Source organism: Dendropsophus ebraccatus, chromosome 5, assembly GCF_027789765.1.
Source record: "Dendropsophus ebraccatus isolate aDenEbr1 chromosome 5, aDenEbr1.pat, whole genome shotgun sequence".
Lineage (NCBI taxonomy): Eukaryota > Metazoa > Chordata > Amphibia > Anura > Hylidae > Dendropsophus > Dendropsophus ebraccatus.
Window position 1 is genome coordinate 96451732 of NC_091458.1, and position 18442 is coordinate 96470173.

General features: G+C 43.9%; 1 protein-coding gene across 3 annotated transcripts; it reads right to left on the bottom strand.

Annotated features, from left to right (window-relative positions):
* Positions 1-6263: 6263 nt before the first annotated feature.
* Positions 6264-18439, bottom strand: LIG4 (DNA ligase 4). Of its 3 annotated transcripts, none has more exons than XM_069970754.1 (3): positions 18348-18439; positions 12003-12095; positions 6264-10007 (listed from the first exon to the last, which is right to left on the bottom strand). In XM_069970754.1, the coding sequence occupies exon 3, from the start codon at positions 9993-9995 to the stop codon at positions 7272-7274; it is 2724 nt and encodes a 907-aa protein (XP_069826855.1). In that variant the 5' UTR covers positions 9996-10007; positions 12003-12095; positions 18348-18439; the 3' UTR covers positions 6264-7271. The 3 variants fall into 3 exon arrangements, with proteins under 3 accessions (XP_069826855.1, XP_069826856.1, XP_069826854.1); XM_069970755.1 differs by lacking the exon at positions 18348-18439 and adding an exon at positions 18064-18195 and having other exon boundaries at positions 6264-10004; XM_069970753.1 differs by lacking the exon at positions 18348-18439 and adding an exon at positions 18064-18194.
* Between the last annotated feature and the right edge of the window lie 3 nt (positions 18440-18442).

Genomic DNA, 18442 nt, shown 5'->3' on the forward strand with positions numbered 1-18442 from the left:
GGCGACGGAGAGGCGGACGGCGGGCGAATCGAGTGGCGATCGTCACCGGAGAGATGGTGAGTATGGTGTCTGTGTGTGTCTGTGTTTTTTTTTTTTTTGGGGTCCCGCGGGAGTTGTCCTTTAAGGATATGTTCACATGTGGTTGAATTCTGCCTGTCTCAAGTCAATTCTTTGCGCGCAAGCAGTGTTACACAGAGACAGGCGGAATTCCACGGCGGACAGAGTAGGGGCGGGGAGCTGCAAGGGGGCTACCTGGGTGATCGCCAGATCATCCGGGGAGCCCATAGAAGATTGCTGCTATGGTGATCGCTGACATTTCAATATGTTCAAAGACAACGATCAGTCAACATTGTGCATGTCGGTTGATTGTTGTCTTCTATTACACTAAGCGATTAGCGGCCGAATACAGCCGATAATCGCTTTGAGTACTAGGGCCTCTAGATTCACCAACAGCCCAGTGATTATCGGTTAACTATATTGAACTCCAAGAAGTCAGATTGTATTTTTCAGCAACAATTGTCCATTCTTGATGTGATGCTTTATAGTTAGTGAACCCTTCAGAATTTGTATATAAACAAATCAGACTTAAATGTAAAAAGGTAAATAAACCAAGATAAAGAAATTGGTAAAAAAATATGTTAGACATAATACAATGTTTACATGCTGCAGCTGTTAAATGCGTAAATATGACACTATGTTTTTGCTGAATGTCAGCTGAATAGATATCTGTGGGACACTTCCATAGCGGCACTAGAAGAATGGTATGTGGAGAGTAATCTTACCATTTTCTCCTGTTTTATTGCCAGAGGCAATCCACACCTTAAGAATTTGTTTTCAGTTAGGTCAATGGAAAAATCTGTGTGGCTACTCAATTTCCTTGTGTTCTAACCCCCACCATATATTTTGATGCTATATAAGTTAGGGATATTTGGCTTGCGTGTGAAATTTATGGAAAGATCACACTACAGTAATATTATATGAAAGTAGGGCAAGTAGGCGATGATACAGTGTGAACAGGTGTACCTAGGCAATACACAACTGTCTTAGACTTTGTAAATTTGTGAATATTGAGTGATTGACATTTTTTGTTGGGGTATACCCTCCACTGTTGTTGGCTTTTGTCTCAAACAGTTTGAGATGAGGAAATCACTATTGCATGCTTCGACTTAAAAGAGAAGTCCGGTGAAAATTTTTTGTAAAGTATTGTATTTCCCCCCAAAAGCAGGGCTGTGGAGTCGGTAAACCGCAGCTCCGACTCAGACTCTTGAATTTTATCAGGACAGACTCCTGCTCCTTCATAAATGGCCAGATACCAGGGGAGTTATTTATCACACTGGCTTCTCCCTAATGTCCTACATGATCCTGGGGCGACTTTTGGGGGAATAAAGGAATACTGTATATAAAGCAGATTCTCCTGTGTGTGCAGTGGATGCAGCCAGTTTCCAGCCTCCATGTCCTAAACAACTCAGAACTAGACTAGATGAAGCAGGTGGTCTTTTCCTGCTGACAGTCTTCTACACAGCCTGCTGCAGCCATAGCACACACACAGCCTACTGCAGCCATAGAACACTGAAGAAAAACACACAATCTTCTCCCAGAGAGAAAACACCACACTGAGGACAGAGGTTACAGTTACACTACTTAGGTCTTCTCCTCCTCCTCTATATTACACAGGATAACTTCATATTACACTGCTGCTCATATACAGTCATCCAGCATCCAGGAAGATAACAGCACAGATTTCCCTCCACACAATGAACTCTTCCAGCACAGAAACAAACTGCCAAACAGTGACCGACAACTTTTCCATGATCATCCTTATGTAATAGGGCCAGTGTCCTATTACTGATATATTCCCTGACCACCCTTATGTAAAATTTATATTCAAAATTCAATTCTACATTTTTTTAAAGATTTTTTTTTTAAAGCTGGAGTCGGAGTCGGTACATTTTTTTCTAACTCAGACTCCACAGCTCTGTCCAAAAGTTAGACAAATCACCAATATACACTTATTACGGGAAATGCTTATAAAGTTCTTTATTTTCACTGCACTTACTACTGCATCAAGGCTTCACTTCCTGGATAAAATGGTGATGTCACGACCTGACTCCCAGAGCTGTGCGGGCTGTGGCTGCTGGAGAGGATGATGGCAGGTGGACACTGAGGGACACAGGGCACTGGAGGGACACTGAGCATCCCCCTGCCATCATCCTCTGAAGCAGCCACAGCCCCCATATAGCTCTGGGAGTCGGGTCGTGACATCACCATTTTATTCAGGAAGTGAGGCCTTGATGCAGTAGTAAATGCAGGGGAAAAAAAGCACTTTATGTGCATTTCCCGTAATAAGTGTATATTGCTAATTTGTATAACTTTTCGGGGGCAGTACAATACTTTAACCTCTTAAGTACAGAGCCCATAATGGCCTTAAGGACCGGAGCAAATTTCAGGAATATGACCTGTGTCACTTTAGCCATTAATAACTTCGGGATGCTGTTACCTATCCTGCTGATTCTGAGAATGTTTTCTCCTGACATGTTATAATTTATATTTCTGGTAAAATTGAGTCGATACTTACAGCCTATCTTTATGAAAAAACCCAAAATAACGTGAAAAATTTCGAAAAATTGTTGTGCTTGTAAGGACAATGGATATGACACATAAATTAGATATGAAATAGCATTAGCAACATGTCTACTTTATGTTGGCAGCATTTATTAAACTTGCCTTCAATTGTTTAAGACAAGCTTTAAAGTTTAGCAGCATTTTTCCAAATTTTCACAAGAATTTCAAAATCTGATTTTTCAAAGGACCAGTTCAGGTTTGAAGTGGATTTGAGGGTGCTGTATTTTATGAAGCCCCACAAAGCACCCCGTTTCAGAAACTGCACCCCCCCCCCCAAACTGTTCAAAATAAATTCTAGAAAGTTTTTTAACACTTTAGGTAAGTCATAGAAAAAAAAGCTAAGTGTGTTAGAAAATTTAAAATTTCAATTTTCTTTGCAGAAATTATACTGTGATCCAATATCTCTCTTAATAGAAAACCTATTTCCAGAGAAATGCATCCTAATTTTTATCGCCCCATGTCTGCAGTTTATAGAAATATACGGTATGTGGCCATATTGCGCTATTTGAAGCAACCACAAACCAGATGTAAAGGAGCGCCTAGTAAGTTTTGATGCCTCCTTACAATTGCCCAATTTTCAAAGTATCACTTCTGGTTGGCAGAGGCTCTGGGGTGACAAAACCCCTAAAGAGACACCATTTAGGAAACTACACCCCTCGAGGAATATAACAAGGGGTATAGTGAGCACATGGACCCCACTGGTGACAGACACAATGTGCCGTGAAATTGAAAAATGTTATTTATTTTTTTTTACACTAAAACTTGGTCTAGCCTTAAATATTTCAGATTGACAAGGGGTTAATAGGAAAAAAAAAATAAAACTTGTAGAGAAATATCCCCCGATTACAGGAATACCCCACATGGACACTAAGGGGGACATGTATCATCCGGCGTACGGATGATTTTAGGCGGAAAGTGCCGATGTGCGCATTATTTTATTCGCAAATGGCCGATTTGCGAATAAAATATTTGCAAATCGGCACTTTCCGCCGAGTATGCCGGGGGGGCGGGGAGGGCGCGGACTCAGAGTCCGCGCGATTCACCATCCGTTCCGCCAAAAGATACGCCGAAAACCTACTCCAGTCCTCAGCTGGCGTAGGTTTTCGGCCGTGCACACCAGAGCGCACGGGAGCCTCTACATAAATGCCCGTAGCGCTGGCGTGAAAAACGCCGGACTTAATAAATGTCCCCCTAAGTGCAAAGCCGGCGCACGGAAAGCCTCCAAAGGGAAGGAGAGCAATTCGGATTTTGGAAGCTGGATTTGGCCAGAATGGAGGACGAAGGCCATGTCGGTTTGCAGAGCCCCTGTGCTGCCAAAACATTGTAAACCCCCCACAAGTGACCCCATTACGGAAACTAAACCTCTCAAAGAATGTAACAAGAATTATCGTGAGCATATGGACCCCACTGGTTCACAAGGGGTTAAAAGAAAAAATAAACCACTAATCATGTACAGCAATTTCCCACGATTACAGGAATACCCCACATGTGGCCACAAAGTGCAAAGCAGACGCACGGAAAGCCTCCAAAAGGGAAGGAGCGCAATTTAGATTTTGAAAGCTGGATTTGGCCAGAATGGAGGATGAATGCCATGTCGGGTTCGCAGAGCCCCCGTGCTGCCAAACCATTGTAAACACCCCACAAGTGACCCCATTATGGAAACTACACCCCTCAAAGAATCTAACAAGGGATATAAGTGCGCATATGGGCCCCACTAGTGACAGGCACAATGTGCCGTGAAACTGAAACATTTTATTTTTATGGTCTAGCCTTAAATATTTAAGGTTGACAAGGGGTTAAAAAGGGGGGAAGAAAAAAACAACAAAAAACACACACAAAACTTGCTGAGAAATTTCCCCCGAGTACACAAATTCCCCACATGGGGACACAAAGTGCAAAGCCGGCGCACGGAAAGCCTCCAAATGGAATGAGCGCAGTTTGGATTTTGGGAGCTGGATTGGCCAGAATGGAGGACGAGGGCCATGTCGGGTTTGCAGAGCCCCATTATGGAAACTACACCCCTCAAAGAATGTAACAAGAAGTATGGTGAGCATATGGACCCCATTGGTGACAGACACAAATGTGGAACAACGTGCCGTGGAAATGAAAATTAAATTTTTTTTCCACTAAACGTTGGCGTAACTTACAATTTTTCATGTTCACAAGGGGTTAAAAAAAAACAAACACTAATAATGTAGAGCAATTTCCCCCGATTACAGGAATACCCCACATGTGGACACAAAGTGCAAAGGCGGCGCACGGAAAGCCTCCAAAGGGAAGGAGTGCAATTTGGATTTTGGAAGCTGGGATCCAGTGTCAGTGCATCCCTATGAGAATACATACACGCAGCGGGATTGACATCCCGCTGCGTGTATGTAAGTTAACCCCCCCCGGCGGCTGGAGCATACCATCACCTCCTTCCCGCTCTGACTTGCTTCAGGTATCCCGGTGTCTGCCACTGATTGGCTGAGCCAGAAGTCCTGCCGAGAACCCCTGAAGCAAGCCGGAGCTGGGAGGAGGTGATGTATGCTCCGGCCACCGGGGGGTTAACTTACATACATCCTGCAATCCTGCTGCATGAATGTATTCTCAAAGGGATGCACTCCGCTGCGGATCATGTGTGTGTGAAGGCACCCTTAGAGGGGTGTGTGTTATGCTTTTACACGTAAAAGTGTTAGTGTGTGTTTTATGTACTGTTTTATGTACTAGGAAACCCGGGAAATTGCTGTGATAAGCCGATGAGAAGTAATCGTCCAATCACAGCGATCATCGTTACGGGGGGCAGGGAAACTGCCCCCTATGTGACAAAGGAAGAGATGGCTGCTGTAAGAATCAATCGATTTTGCGCGGCACCCGTTTAAAGGGCCCGCGTACTGGTACGTCATGGGTCCCCAAGAGGTTAATAAAAAAATTTGACGGACTTTTCCTTTAAATGTTCATGATATAATATCACTATAGCAGCAATTTTTTTCCATACATTTCATCCAAAAAGACAAATATCCCTAAGTTGTGAGTTGCGTGTGAGTGATGTAACCAATGTGTGTTATGCCAATCTGGCAAAAAGGGAGCTTCACCCCGTAAGATGCATTATTGTTGTATTAGTGCAAGTTTTTATTGAAGGGAACCTGTCACCGCGGGCACACAGCACGCCCGACCCCCGGTGCAGCCCCCGGATACTTACCCTTTCCGGCGAGTCCCGCTCCTGGAGCCGGTCCTGGGACGAAGATATCAGTGCCCGAAGCAGTGCGCGCACGCTGCAGAGAAGAGTCCGATGCCCATAGAGAATGACGGATCCATTCATTCTCTATGGGCATCGGACTCATCTCAGGTAATTTTCATACATCGCGCGCACGGCTTCGGACACTGATATCTTCGTCCCAGGACCGGCTCCAGGAGCGGGTTTTGCCGGAAAGGGTAGGTATGCGGGGGCTGCACTGGGGGTGGGCTCTGTGCCCACGTCCCCGGTGACAGATTCCCTTAAAACTGCTAAATAATTTGGATGAAATTTTGACAAATTCTTGGAGCTTTATTTTGGCAGTGAAATTTGGGGTCAACATTCTTCTGCATCTGGTTCATATCCTATCTATCAAGAATAAAAGGACAACAAAGGTATTGCATAGAAACACTTAAAGAAGCATATATCAGAAAATGTAGATTTTTATTTTCATAGTAAAATACAATTTAAAAAAGCTATGTGGAGCAAAAACATCTTTACATTGTCCCTTCACACAGTGTTTCTAATTTTATTAAAAACAAAAAAAATTTAAGACACTAAAGGCAGCATTCACATGTCTTGTGTTCTGCCCATGAAAACACGGACGTTGAATGCAAGGAATGGACTGTTTCCCCAGACGGCATGATGTATCGCTGCACTCCTATCATTACAGGACTTGCATTCAAAAGGCGATTACGTCGACTAACAGCGAAGGGCCAGCGCAGAGGAAGAAGGTAAGACACATACAGTACCTTCCTCCTCAGCATCCCAGGTGCTGTAAGAGGCTATCAGCAGGTTAGATTTGTCTAACCTGCTGACAGTTCCCCTTTAAAAATGTACTGTCTTTAAACTTAAAATACAAAGTGGTTTCTCATACTAAGATTTATTTGTAAATGAAAGCACACTTTAAAATTGAAAGATCTTCAAATATATAAAAATAAAGACAAAATCTGAACACTTAATAAAAAACATTTAAATATGTAATTAATGTACACAGAAATTTAGACTAACATGATTTTGTTCACAACATTGCCCCACAAAAGACAATTAGACGATCCACAGAATAGGTGATACATATCTGATTGCAGGGGACCCAAGGCAGAGACCCCTACAGATAACTGAATCTAAGATCCTGAACCCCGTACTTTCTTACCACCATGAGAGTTTTGAATAGAGAAGCATTTAAGCAAGTACAGTGCAGCTCCACTCAACACCTATGGGACAGGCAAAGACAACTTGGCTGTTTTCCTCAAACACAGTGAATTAAGTGCTTGCTGCTAAGCTGCCTCCCCATTCAGATTATTCCCCAATGTTGTCATGGAGCGAGGAGGACCATGAGATTCAGGACTTCCATTTCATCATGTGGATGGGAAACAAATATCTATTAAGGGACAACACAATATTTGTTTAAAAACGCAATTGATAAAATTAGATTTTACAATAAATAATCCTGTTCCATTTGGAGTGTTCCCATCCTCAGCGAATCAACTACCCAAGAAACTGGAATAATCTTACATTTTTTGCTAAATGTCCTTCTCAGAGTCTTAAGTTCTGCTAAACGAGACAAGTCATCGCCTATAAGAACATGCGAAACTCCTTCTTCAAGGCGGCTTACTACTTTTGCTCCATAAAAACGTAACTCCAGAGCTCTTATACTCAAGGGAGAATTTTCTATTTTAGTGAGTGGGTCATTAAGGATTGAATAAATATCTAGATATACAACACACTGACGGAACAGACTGTTGGAAGAATTTTCCCATGAATAGCGTTGCTCAAGGTCAGCAATCATGTCCAGGGGGATTTTATCCTTGGTGTCAGGCATTCTGGTAAACAGGTCCTTCAGCTCAGACTCATTAGTATCTGTGACATAACTGTCACCATAGCAGTCATATTCACTAGCAAAATGTTCCTTGGTGGATGGACACATATGAATCATATGCATAGGTTGCCAAGGGACAAAGGTTTTATTTTCAAAGCACTCGAGAAGCCAAGCTGCTCTAACAACATCATGCTTATTTGATGAGATAATATTTTTCACTCTGACATTTGTATTTCCTACAATAACACAATAGGTATCTTCTCCAGGATTTTGCACTATTATGCCGCCACAAGTAGCTATCATGCCCTCTAGATCTGCTTTTGAATGCTCATCTGTTCCACTCATCACACAGAATTCAACCTCTTCAAACATATTAGACTGCTTTGAGATACTGGAAAGATCGGGTGCTTTCAAATGAGAAACCACACCGATTACCTTCCGAATCTTCGGGACAGCTTTTCGTTTCTTTTCTGATGGTTCTTCACTGGCATCCAAGTGTTTTGAAGCTAATTTGCCAGAAGCTTTTTCTCTAAACTCTTCCAAGTGATCAAGTGTCATGCAATCATACCATTCCTTGTCTTCTCTTATCTTTTCAATTCGAGGAAATCGCAGAGTACAATTGGTTTTGTACATATCGCTGTGAACAATCTCTGCTGCCTTCACCTGAATGATAACAGAATTACAAGGCTCAATAAACACTTCTGGTTTTTCAGTCCCACATAAGAGATTTGCAGGTGGATCCTTCTTTTTATATCGCTTCCAGTGGGGAGCCAACTTTAAACCTAGGTCATATAACTCTTTCATGGTGTAGCCAGAGCCAATACGACAAAGTGAATGAAACACAGATGGCTTCTCCCCTGGAAGTGGTTTTTCCGCTACTGCACACAAAAAATGGGACATCATACCACCACGCTGACCCTTGCCCCAATATCCCCCAACAATTAAAAGATCTAATTCGTCCATGAGACCATTAACATATTCAGGTTTAATCTTTAACCAGCCTTCTCCACGTTTATCTGGCTTATAAATGGACATGGGGTCTTTAACCATAATTCCTTCCTCGCGATTGTCAATTGCTTCATTTAATGCATCAACAACATTCTTTTTGGTACTGGCTTCAGCTTTGTGAACTATGTGAATTCTTCCGGGAATTGGTGTAAATATTTCACAAAGGATATCATATCTTTTTCTAAGTGTTTCATGGGCTAACTTCTCATCATTAAACATCAAAATGTCAAACACGCAGAAACAAGTCTGAAGATCTGAATCATCAACCATCCTTTTAATGTCAAACTTGTTACCTTTCTGCATGAATGTCTGAGTATTGGGATTGTAGGCCATCATCTCACCATCAAGTATGCAGTTCTGCACATCCATACGAAAAACATTATGAATGAATGGAGTTAAGGAGCCTTCAAGAGGAGAGCCACCAAACTGCTGGGTGTAATCATACCCATTCCGAGAAAAGTATTTATACACATCACCATCCTTGTGCATCTGCATCCTCTCACCATCAAGCTTCGTCTCAATATAAAAACTCTGGTGGTTCATTTGCTTTTCTATGTGCTGAAGGTTGGCAATTGCAGCAAGCATTGGTTTGAAAGCAGAAAATAGTGAGATAGAGACATCGCTAAGGCATACGTTGGGGTCATGTAGCTGTAGACACACTTTTTCTAAATCTGTGGTGACATTATGTAATTCTGCAGCATCTGGGTGAAAGATGGAAAAGACCGTTTGCTGGCTGAATCCAAGTTTCATGTCCTTTATAATCATCCTTATAAGCCACTTCTGCTCCAGAGCGGTGGTGTATGCGATCAAGTGCAGAAGACTTTTTTCTATAAGTTCCTTCTTTCTGCCTGCATTGTTGCTTGCTATAGAATCTAATTGGTCGTTCACATCTTTTATGACCAAGGTTCCTTCTTTTCGGCAACGTGATTTAAGTACAAAGTATGCAATTGCAGCAAAGTCTCCTGCATCTGAATTGGATCCCGTAGGAGTCCTATAATTTAAAAGCTTAAGAGCATCTTTGCCCTCTTTAGGCAAGCCAAGAACTTTTATATACAGTTTGGCAAGCAACGTTTCTTTTATACCATAAGCCATCCTCTCTCTTTCTAACTGTGGTAAAATAAGTCGCATAGCTGGATAAAAAGAGTCTGTGGTGGTAGGCTCGTTCTTGTGAAGGGCATCATGGAATTTTCTCCAAGAGTCAATAAACTGTTTTAAAATATTTGATTTCTCCGTTCTGTTCTTGCATTTCTGAATTCTTTCTAAAGTATTACAGAGATCTGCAAAAGGTACTTGAGAAGCCACTGTTTTTAAGGTCAGATGATTTAAAGACATTTCTCCAGACTGCTGTAAACAAGAAAACAACACTAATTTTAGAGTTATTTCTGTAATTTGGTAATACAGAAGAAATAAGTTACTAAAACAATTATTACAAAAAGTAGCAACACACCTCTCAATGTAAGTGGTGACTGTTTATTCGGACATAAACTCATCCAACATGACGCAATGCTTCAGTTTCTGATAAAACACTAGCAGCATTGGTTTTAATCCCATTCTCTTTTTAACACAGTGCACTTTATAGTAAAACTGATATGTTGTCTTTATTCTGTAGGTTAGTCCAAATACAACGATAACCCATGTTTACATAACTCTTATAATATTTTTACAAAATAACATATGCTTAAAATTGTCCTATTGTGACTTACTAAAACTTTTATTTATCACAAAATTAGTTAAGTTCTGATTGTATAAATGAACACAACAAAACTGCAAATGTGCAAGCCAGCCTCAGGGTACATATAGAACAATTGAAGTTTATATATAATATACACATTACTCAAGAACTTTATACTTATTGAAATACAGCGCTGGTTGAGGCAATTCTTTAATGATTGTGTACACCTGTTTGATATTATATATATAATATATATATATATATATATATATATATATATATATATATATATATATATATATATATATATATATATATATGCTATGTTCACTAGCTTCCAGTCCTTGCTGGAAAATGGTCTTGTAAGGAGACAGAAAAGCTAGGTCATGTTGAATGCCATTTTTTGTATCAAAAACAGTTATTACTCACATTGAGCAGTGTGCTGCGACTTCTTTGGATATTTTGAATGTGGATTTTTAACAGGATCCCTGTTTCACTGGAACCTCGGTGAAGTGCTTTTTTTTGTTTTTATAATTCTGGATGCAGCATGCTGACCTGTGCTGAACAATGCCACTGGCAGAAAAGAGGACAGGAAATGATACGGCAGCTTTGACAATCAATGCTATGTGGAGATATAGTTTGCTGTGTAGAGCAAAGTTCTGCAGCAGCTATAGGCTCAACCAGGAAGTAGTGAGAGGACATGATAGGGAAGAAGATTACAGACAGATAAAAAAAAATAGATTTTCAGACCTGGGGCAGACAGGTAAGCAGAGCCACATGTTCCTGCAGCATTTGTTTTGTTTTTTTCCTGATGGCCGAATACCCCTTTTAGATTTCCCCATCTATTAAGCTACCTAAAACTCATGTTACTGTATTGTTTAACATATTGATTTCCTTTTAGGCTATGTTCACACGTCGTGAGAGACCGGCCGTTCCGTGACCCCGGCCGGGTCATGGAGCGGCCGGTCTCTGCACGGATCATCCCGGCCGGTACTTAAGGATGATTTTTAGGCCGCAGGGTTCTGATGCAGGCGCATCAGCGCGCGCCCGCATCAGAACCTCCCATAGCACACAGTGAAGCGAGAACTGTGTGAACTGACAGGGTTTCCTACGCCCACAATTCATTGAACTGACGGCGCAGAAAACTGACATGTCAGTTATTTGCAGCCCTGTGCAGGATTCTGGACGGAGCGTATACGATGTGTATATGCTCCGGTCGGGATCCCATAACACAATAGGTATTGTTCACTCGTACAAAGTACGGCCGTTGTTGCCATCAGCAACAATGGCCGTATTTTTACGTAGTGTGAACATAGCCTTATTCCTATATTCAGTGACTTGCACCTCAAAGACATCTCTCTTTGGCTACAGTCACACGTTCATAGAGCTGTCCACAGCCACAGACCTGCAGCTATGGACAGCACTAGGGATGTGCACCTGTATATGTCCGCAATTGCATAGACCTATTCATACCTATGGGTATGTGCATGGGGCCAAAGAAATGAATAGGTCTGCATTCTGTCCCCAATTTTGCAGACAGAAAATAGGGATGTGTGAATGTAGCCTTACAGTGGAGAAAGCCAAACTATAATTACTATGTTACAGTAAACAAGAAAAAATAAAACAAACTAAATCTATAGAGAGCATATTAAAGAATGAATACAAACCCCAAAATATAGCAAAATTCAGAGTCTTCTCAAAAAGAGTCTGCAGATGGCACCATTAGCAGAGGACAACAAAGGGCACTCAGGGTTTCTATCCTGCAAACAGAGCAACATGTTAAATGTTAGAGATACCTTCATATAGGTAGGATACACTGATTATTATCTGCAGCAGATTTGTGTGGAAGATCTACAGTGTTTGGGTATGGGTACATTACAGAATAGGCAAGGAATTTGAAGCAGAATGCGCTTTTAGTTTCCACTTGCAATTTATCCTGTAAAATATGAACAGAGTAATGTCCCATTGTGTTCAATGGGATTTCCGCTCTGTTATTTACAAGGCAGAATTTTCTGTTGCGGATCTGCTTTCCGCCTAAAGAATTGACATGTCAATTCTTTTGGCAGATCTCTCTAGAGGAGTCCTATAGAAGCCAATGGGGCTTGAATTCTGCTTGTATACCGTTCGAATTCTGCCAGAGCTGAATAGGTGAGGAATTTCAAGCAGAAAAATTCCCTCCTCAATCCCTTGCATATTCCTCAGTGTACCCAAAAATAGTAAGGACTCTTAATGACATGCTAAGGAAAAGAATTGCCCAGAATCTGCTTTAAAGTGACATTGTCACCCCTAGGGCTGGGCGATAATGGCCTAAATTAATATCGCGGTTTATCGTACATATTGCCACGGTAACGATAAATTGAGCGATAATTATGACACACCCCTTTTGAAAACCACACCCATTTGAAAAACGACGTTTCGGCGTCTCCTATGCCATTTTCAAGTGGCACTTAGGAGACATAGGAGACGCCAAAACCCTGTGGTTTACTTATGAAGTTTGCTGCACATCATTTTATGGAATAAATCCACATTTTCACATTTGTACTACAATCAGAGTGCTGCAGAGTATTTTTTACTAGTTGATCCAGGGTCTAGGATTTGTCTGCTGGCCCCCACAGTGCTGCCTATATTGTTTGCTATAGCTATCTATTGATCAACCTCTCTATCTAAGATAGATAGATAATAGATATTAGAGAGAGGAGATATATTATAGATAGATAGATAGATAGATAGATAGATAGGAGTCCTATCTATATATCATCTATCTCCTATCTATATATCATCTATCTCCTATCTATATATCATCTAGCATAGATGGGGCATAGATGGGGCATAGATGGGGCATAGATGGGGCATAGATGGGGCATAGATGGGGCATAGATGGGGCATAGATGGGGCATAGATGGGGCATAGATTATAGATAGGACATAGATAGATAGGACATAGATAGATAGATATATGAGACATATCTATATCTATCTATCTATAATCTATCTAATTTCTCTCATATCTATCTATTTTACCTGCTGTTCTGCCCTGACCCCTCCCCCCTCCCGCACATACAATTGGGGTCAGGTATGGGGTCGGCACCTCCTTGCTCCCCCGGGCACCGCTCTCTCCCACACAGGAATCCTCCCTGTCACATATATCTCTGAGTGTCGCACACGGCTGCTTCCAACACTGACAAATGATAACAGGCCCCGAGGATTCCTGCGCGGGACAGAGTGCGGTGCCCGGTGGAGGGAGGATGTGCTGACCTATACCTGACCCCCTGCAGCCACTGTATGCGAGGGAGAGGGGGGGCCACGGCTCGCTGTGAGTGCAGCTTCTAGAGCCGTCCGGCAGCAGCGATGAGCACACACTGGAGGGGGAGCTGCTACCTGGAAACAGCCTGTCACATCTCCAGCCTTCTTCCTTACCCCTAGCACTTTTAACAGTGTCCTGAGCTGAGCATCACACATGGCGCAAGCCCCCCACCGCCAGACAGCAGAATAGGTTTACCCAGGCCAGGCAGCGGAGGAAGAGGGACGTGAGGAAGCCTGAGGGGAGCAGAGCTAACGGCCGCTGGGTGAGGGGAGGAAAAATACCGCAGATACCGTCCTGGCAAAGTTGAGGTCGGTTAACCAACGCCAGTGACGGTATCGGTATTTTTGCGGTATACGGCCCAGCCCTAGTCACCCCTATTTGCATTTTGACTGCTCTCCACAGGTGTAAAGAGTAAATGTCACAGCTTTCATTACTTATTTTATATCACACCTCATGGTGCTTGTTCTGGTAACAATGGATGGGGGCTAAGTGGCGCTAGGGGCGGAGCGATGTGGCACAAAGGCTGTGAGGCCCCGCCCATATATACCAATCCACAGATGATAAAAACGACTTTTTACCAGAACAAGCACCATGAGGTGCGATATAAAATAAGTAATGAAAGCTGTAACATTTACCCTTTACACCTGTGGAGAGCAGTCAAAATGCAGATAGGGGGTGACAGTGTCACTTTAAAAACGACCTATAGCACATATTTTAAATCCACAGCATGCCATTATATTTAGCAGATACATGGATAATGTTTTGTAGATTTAACCCATTGATGTCAACAGGGAAGTGAAACTTCCTAATAGATACACATTGTTGCAGATTTTTCTCTGTAAATGCTGCAGAACTGCACTAAAATCCTCAGCTGCAGAGGATTCCCAATGTAAGCAATACAGCAAAATCCAGCAACAAAGTACAGTACAATGTATGTGCAATGTAGCACATCCTGTTTTTCGAAATACAAGAGTTTCCTGAAAAATGATGCAGGGGGTAAGGGGCTGACAGTAGCTTTGCTGTGACTAATAGGAGGGGCTTAGGCCCCCTTTTGCAGCCCAAGGTGGATAAATGCATTTAAAGTGAATGTACCATCAGGCCCGGGCTGAAGCACTGGAGGCAGGATGACCCACGCACAGTGGGAGGAAACCCCCGCCCCTCTATGACGCGGCTCTATTAGAATAAATGGAGCAGTGTCAGAGAGGGGTGGGAGTTTCCTCCCACTGGGGGTGGGTCGGCCTGCCTCCAGTGCATTCACTTTAAGAGGTAAAAATATGAAGGGCCTGAGACAGCGGCTTATTGCTAAAAACCAAGGGATGCGGCTTTGACCAAAATGCCAGCTTGGTTCCCATGCACATGGAATATTATTGTCCACAAGTCACTGTGATCAATGAGAATGCTGCAAAAGATTGTGTTCTTCTGTGTTGTCTTGCGCTGTGTTAACAAAACCTGACTCCTAAGGAAAATAAGCGACAAAGAAAAAAGCCAACAAGGATTTCGCATAAGCCCTCATGCATGACTGTGTTACGGACACCTTCTGTATGGAGTTTTAATACAACGTCCATAGATTTTTAAGTAGAGGAAAGTAGATTTTTAAGTGAGGAAGAGAAAAAGAGAGAAAGAGAGAAAGAGAGAAAGAGAGAAAGAGAGAAAGAGAGAAAGAGAGAAAGAGAGAAAGAGAGAAAGAGAGAAAGAGAGAAAGAGAGAAAGAGAGAAAGAGAGAAAGAGAGAAAGAGAGAAAGAGAGAAAGAGAGAAAGAGAGAAAGAGAGAAAGAGAGAAAGAGAGAAAGAGAGAAAGAGAGACAGAGAGAAAGAGAGAAAGAGAGAAAGAGAGAAAGAGTGGCTAACTCAGTGCAGGCCTAGTACCTGGCACCAACAAAACAGAATAGCACAGTCCATACAACCTGATGCAGTTTTATTGCAGGGCTCTCACAGACACTTGGCCTTAGCTCTTTTCCCCAGGGAGAGAGAGAGAGATCTGAGCACCTAGTAGACTTTTATAAGGCCATCACACCTGAGTCCTGATTACTCTGCCTCAGAACTCTAAAACCTGGACTGTCTAGCTGTGGCCTGGACATCAGCACCCATTACCAGGCTTTACACCAGACCTATTGCATACATTCTGAGAAAACTTGGGGAAATATAGACTCCATCCACAACTTCTCCACATTGTCTGTTACAATATATATACATAGCACTATTCAATGTATACTGTGAAGTTATTCTACCCTGAAAGAACTGCTTATAGCAGACAACATCTCTGTAATGTGACACCACAGAAATGCACCAGGTGTTAAGGCGGGTTCAGACTACGGAACTCTCACTGATGAATTCCGCAGAATTTCATTGCCTGTACGCGCTCACGGCCGCCCACCTTACTGCCGGCTCCATAGACACCATTCTATGGGCTGACTGATTCTGCCGAAAGAATTGACGTGACAATTCTTTCGGTGGAATGCGGAATCAGCCGGCCCATAGAATGGTGTCTATGGAGCCGGCAGTAAGGTGGGCGGCCGTGAGCGCGTACAGGCAATGAAATTCCGCGGAATTTATCCGTGAGAATTCTGTAGTTTTAAACCCGCCATTAGCACACAGTACAGATCTGCACAGACTATGTGCATATAATACAGAGTGTGAGAATCCGAGTACAACAGGAAAGAAAAACTCCCAAAACACATGAAAAATGCCATTCTCTATCTCCTCCTGTGTGTATAGGGACCTGTCCCCCTTCCTCCTGTGTGTATAGGGACCTGTCCCCCTTCCTCCTGTGTGTATAGGGACCTGTCCCCCTTCCTCCTGTGTGTATAGGGACCTGTCCCCCTTCCTCCTGTGTGTATAGGGACCTGTCCCCCTTCCTCCTGTGTGTATAGGGACCTGTCCCCCTTCCTCCTGTGTGTATAGGGACCTGTCCCCCTTCCTCCTGTGTGTATAGGGACCTGTCCCCCTTCCTCCTGTGTGTATATGGACCTGTCCCCCTTCCTCCTGTGTGTATATGGACCTGTCCCCCTTCCTCCTGTGTGTATAGGGACCTGTCCCCCTTCCTCCTAAGTGACAGCTCTGCTATTCCAGGTACAGACAGCCTGTGTGTACATGGGGAAACCACTTTCTCCTTTAGCCTCTGCCTGTCAGTTATAAGATCTAGAGCAGCAGAGTAAGCGGCTCCTCCGTGCAGTAGCTGCCACTAGTCAGACACTGTATCTTCCTCTGGCCAGTACACAACGGGAGGAGCTACAATGCTGCGGCTGCAGTGTGTTATCTCCTGGAGACCGGTGCCGGCTAGTTATGGGGGAGGGCTGTGTGGACGGCAGAAGCAGACAGTAGTAGGTTACCGCCTGAACGCTGCTGCTGTTACACGGAGGGGGATATCTGTGGCAGCGTGACAGTGACTGGAGCCTGGGAACCGCTCTGGATCCAGGTCACTGCTCTGCGCGGCAATTGCCCTGTTTGAATGGACGGCCCGGCAGTGACTGGAGGGGGAGGGGCAGAGCGGTCACCCCAGCAGAAGCTGTCCGGTCTGTGCTGCGCACGCTGCCCGGGTAGGGGAGTGCAGGACACCCCGAGGCTGCGGGACTCAGTGTCTGCCTCTTGGGGGTCCTGAGAGAGATCAGCCAGATCCCTGGGCTGTAGTGTCGGAGCTCAGTGATCCCCCTCCTGTCTGGGGCCTGGGATAAGACTCCTCTCTTCCGCTGCAGCCACGTCCTGCCTGGCTCTGGCATCCCTGCGTCTCTGCACATAAAGCACCCAAAACTGTGAAATACCGCAGATACCGTCCTGGCGAAGTTGAGGTCGGTTAACCGACGCCAGAGACGGTATCGGTATTTTCACGGTATACCGCCCAGCCCTACCTGTACCCCATCAGACTCCCATTCCTAGCCAACAATTGCCCAAAGACTCCAAATAATCCCATCCGCTACAGAGAGGGGAAATCCGCTCATGGTATCACTGCAGCAAGGACAATGCAGGACAGTTATTTGTGCATTTCTCTGACTTATGGAAAACAGATCCAACAAGGATGTTACACAGACGTGACGTCCGCTCTCTGGACACTATACGGCCACTCTCCACACTGTTCTGTCCCCGGCGTGGTCTAATAGAGAAAAGAGATGAGCAAAACCTGCAGAAAGATCAGGCTCGCACAAACCAGATCGGCGCCTGCCTGCTGCTGCCTGGTGAAGGTGGATGCTGCCCGAAGACTGGCTGGAAAACATGGCTATTGCAACAGCGTTCGGGCTGCATCCATCTTCTCCAGGCTGTGGGAGTCAAATGCCGATTGTTCAGGTCTGTGTAAACTTCCCTTACAGGTAGAAGAAGTGGGTAAGAGAAGTAGAGCAGTGCACTGGGCTTTATTGCAGCTGTCACTCAATAGGTAAAACTAATGTGGAGGGAAGGTGAATGTATGGAGAGTGACTGCAGCGCGGCACTCACCTGCTACCACTGTGTCATCCTCCCCCACAGCTCTCAGCCAGCGGCAGCACAGACCCCTGTAAGTAAAGAGTGACAGCAGCGGAAGCTGCAGACGTCATCAACAAGCGCCGCCCCCAAACTACGCACATGAGGGCGCTGGACGCCGTTACGTCATAGCTGCGACGGGCAGAGCACCTCATCTTTGAATTTGCTGACACGCTTATAATTGTATTAATCAGCCGGTTATCACGTGTCACACATTCACTACAAACATCAAGTAGAAGTGAACGCTGTTACATATTTACATTGGGTTTTCTTGAAGGTCACCATCATGGTAAAGCGACGCGTCTGCCCTTAAGTAAGATGGCGGACTGGGGGTGAACACGTGGCCGGTGACAGG

Bases quoted from the DNA above. Each gene is read 5' to 3' on its own strand.
- LIG4 (XM_069970754.1), bottom strand. From the start codon at position 9,995: ATGTCTTTAAATCATCTGACCTTAAAAACAGTGGCTTCTCAAGTACCT.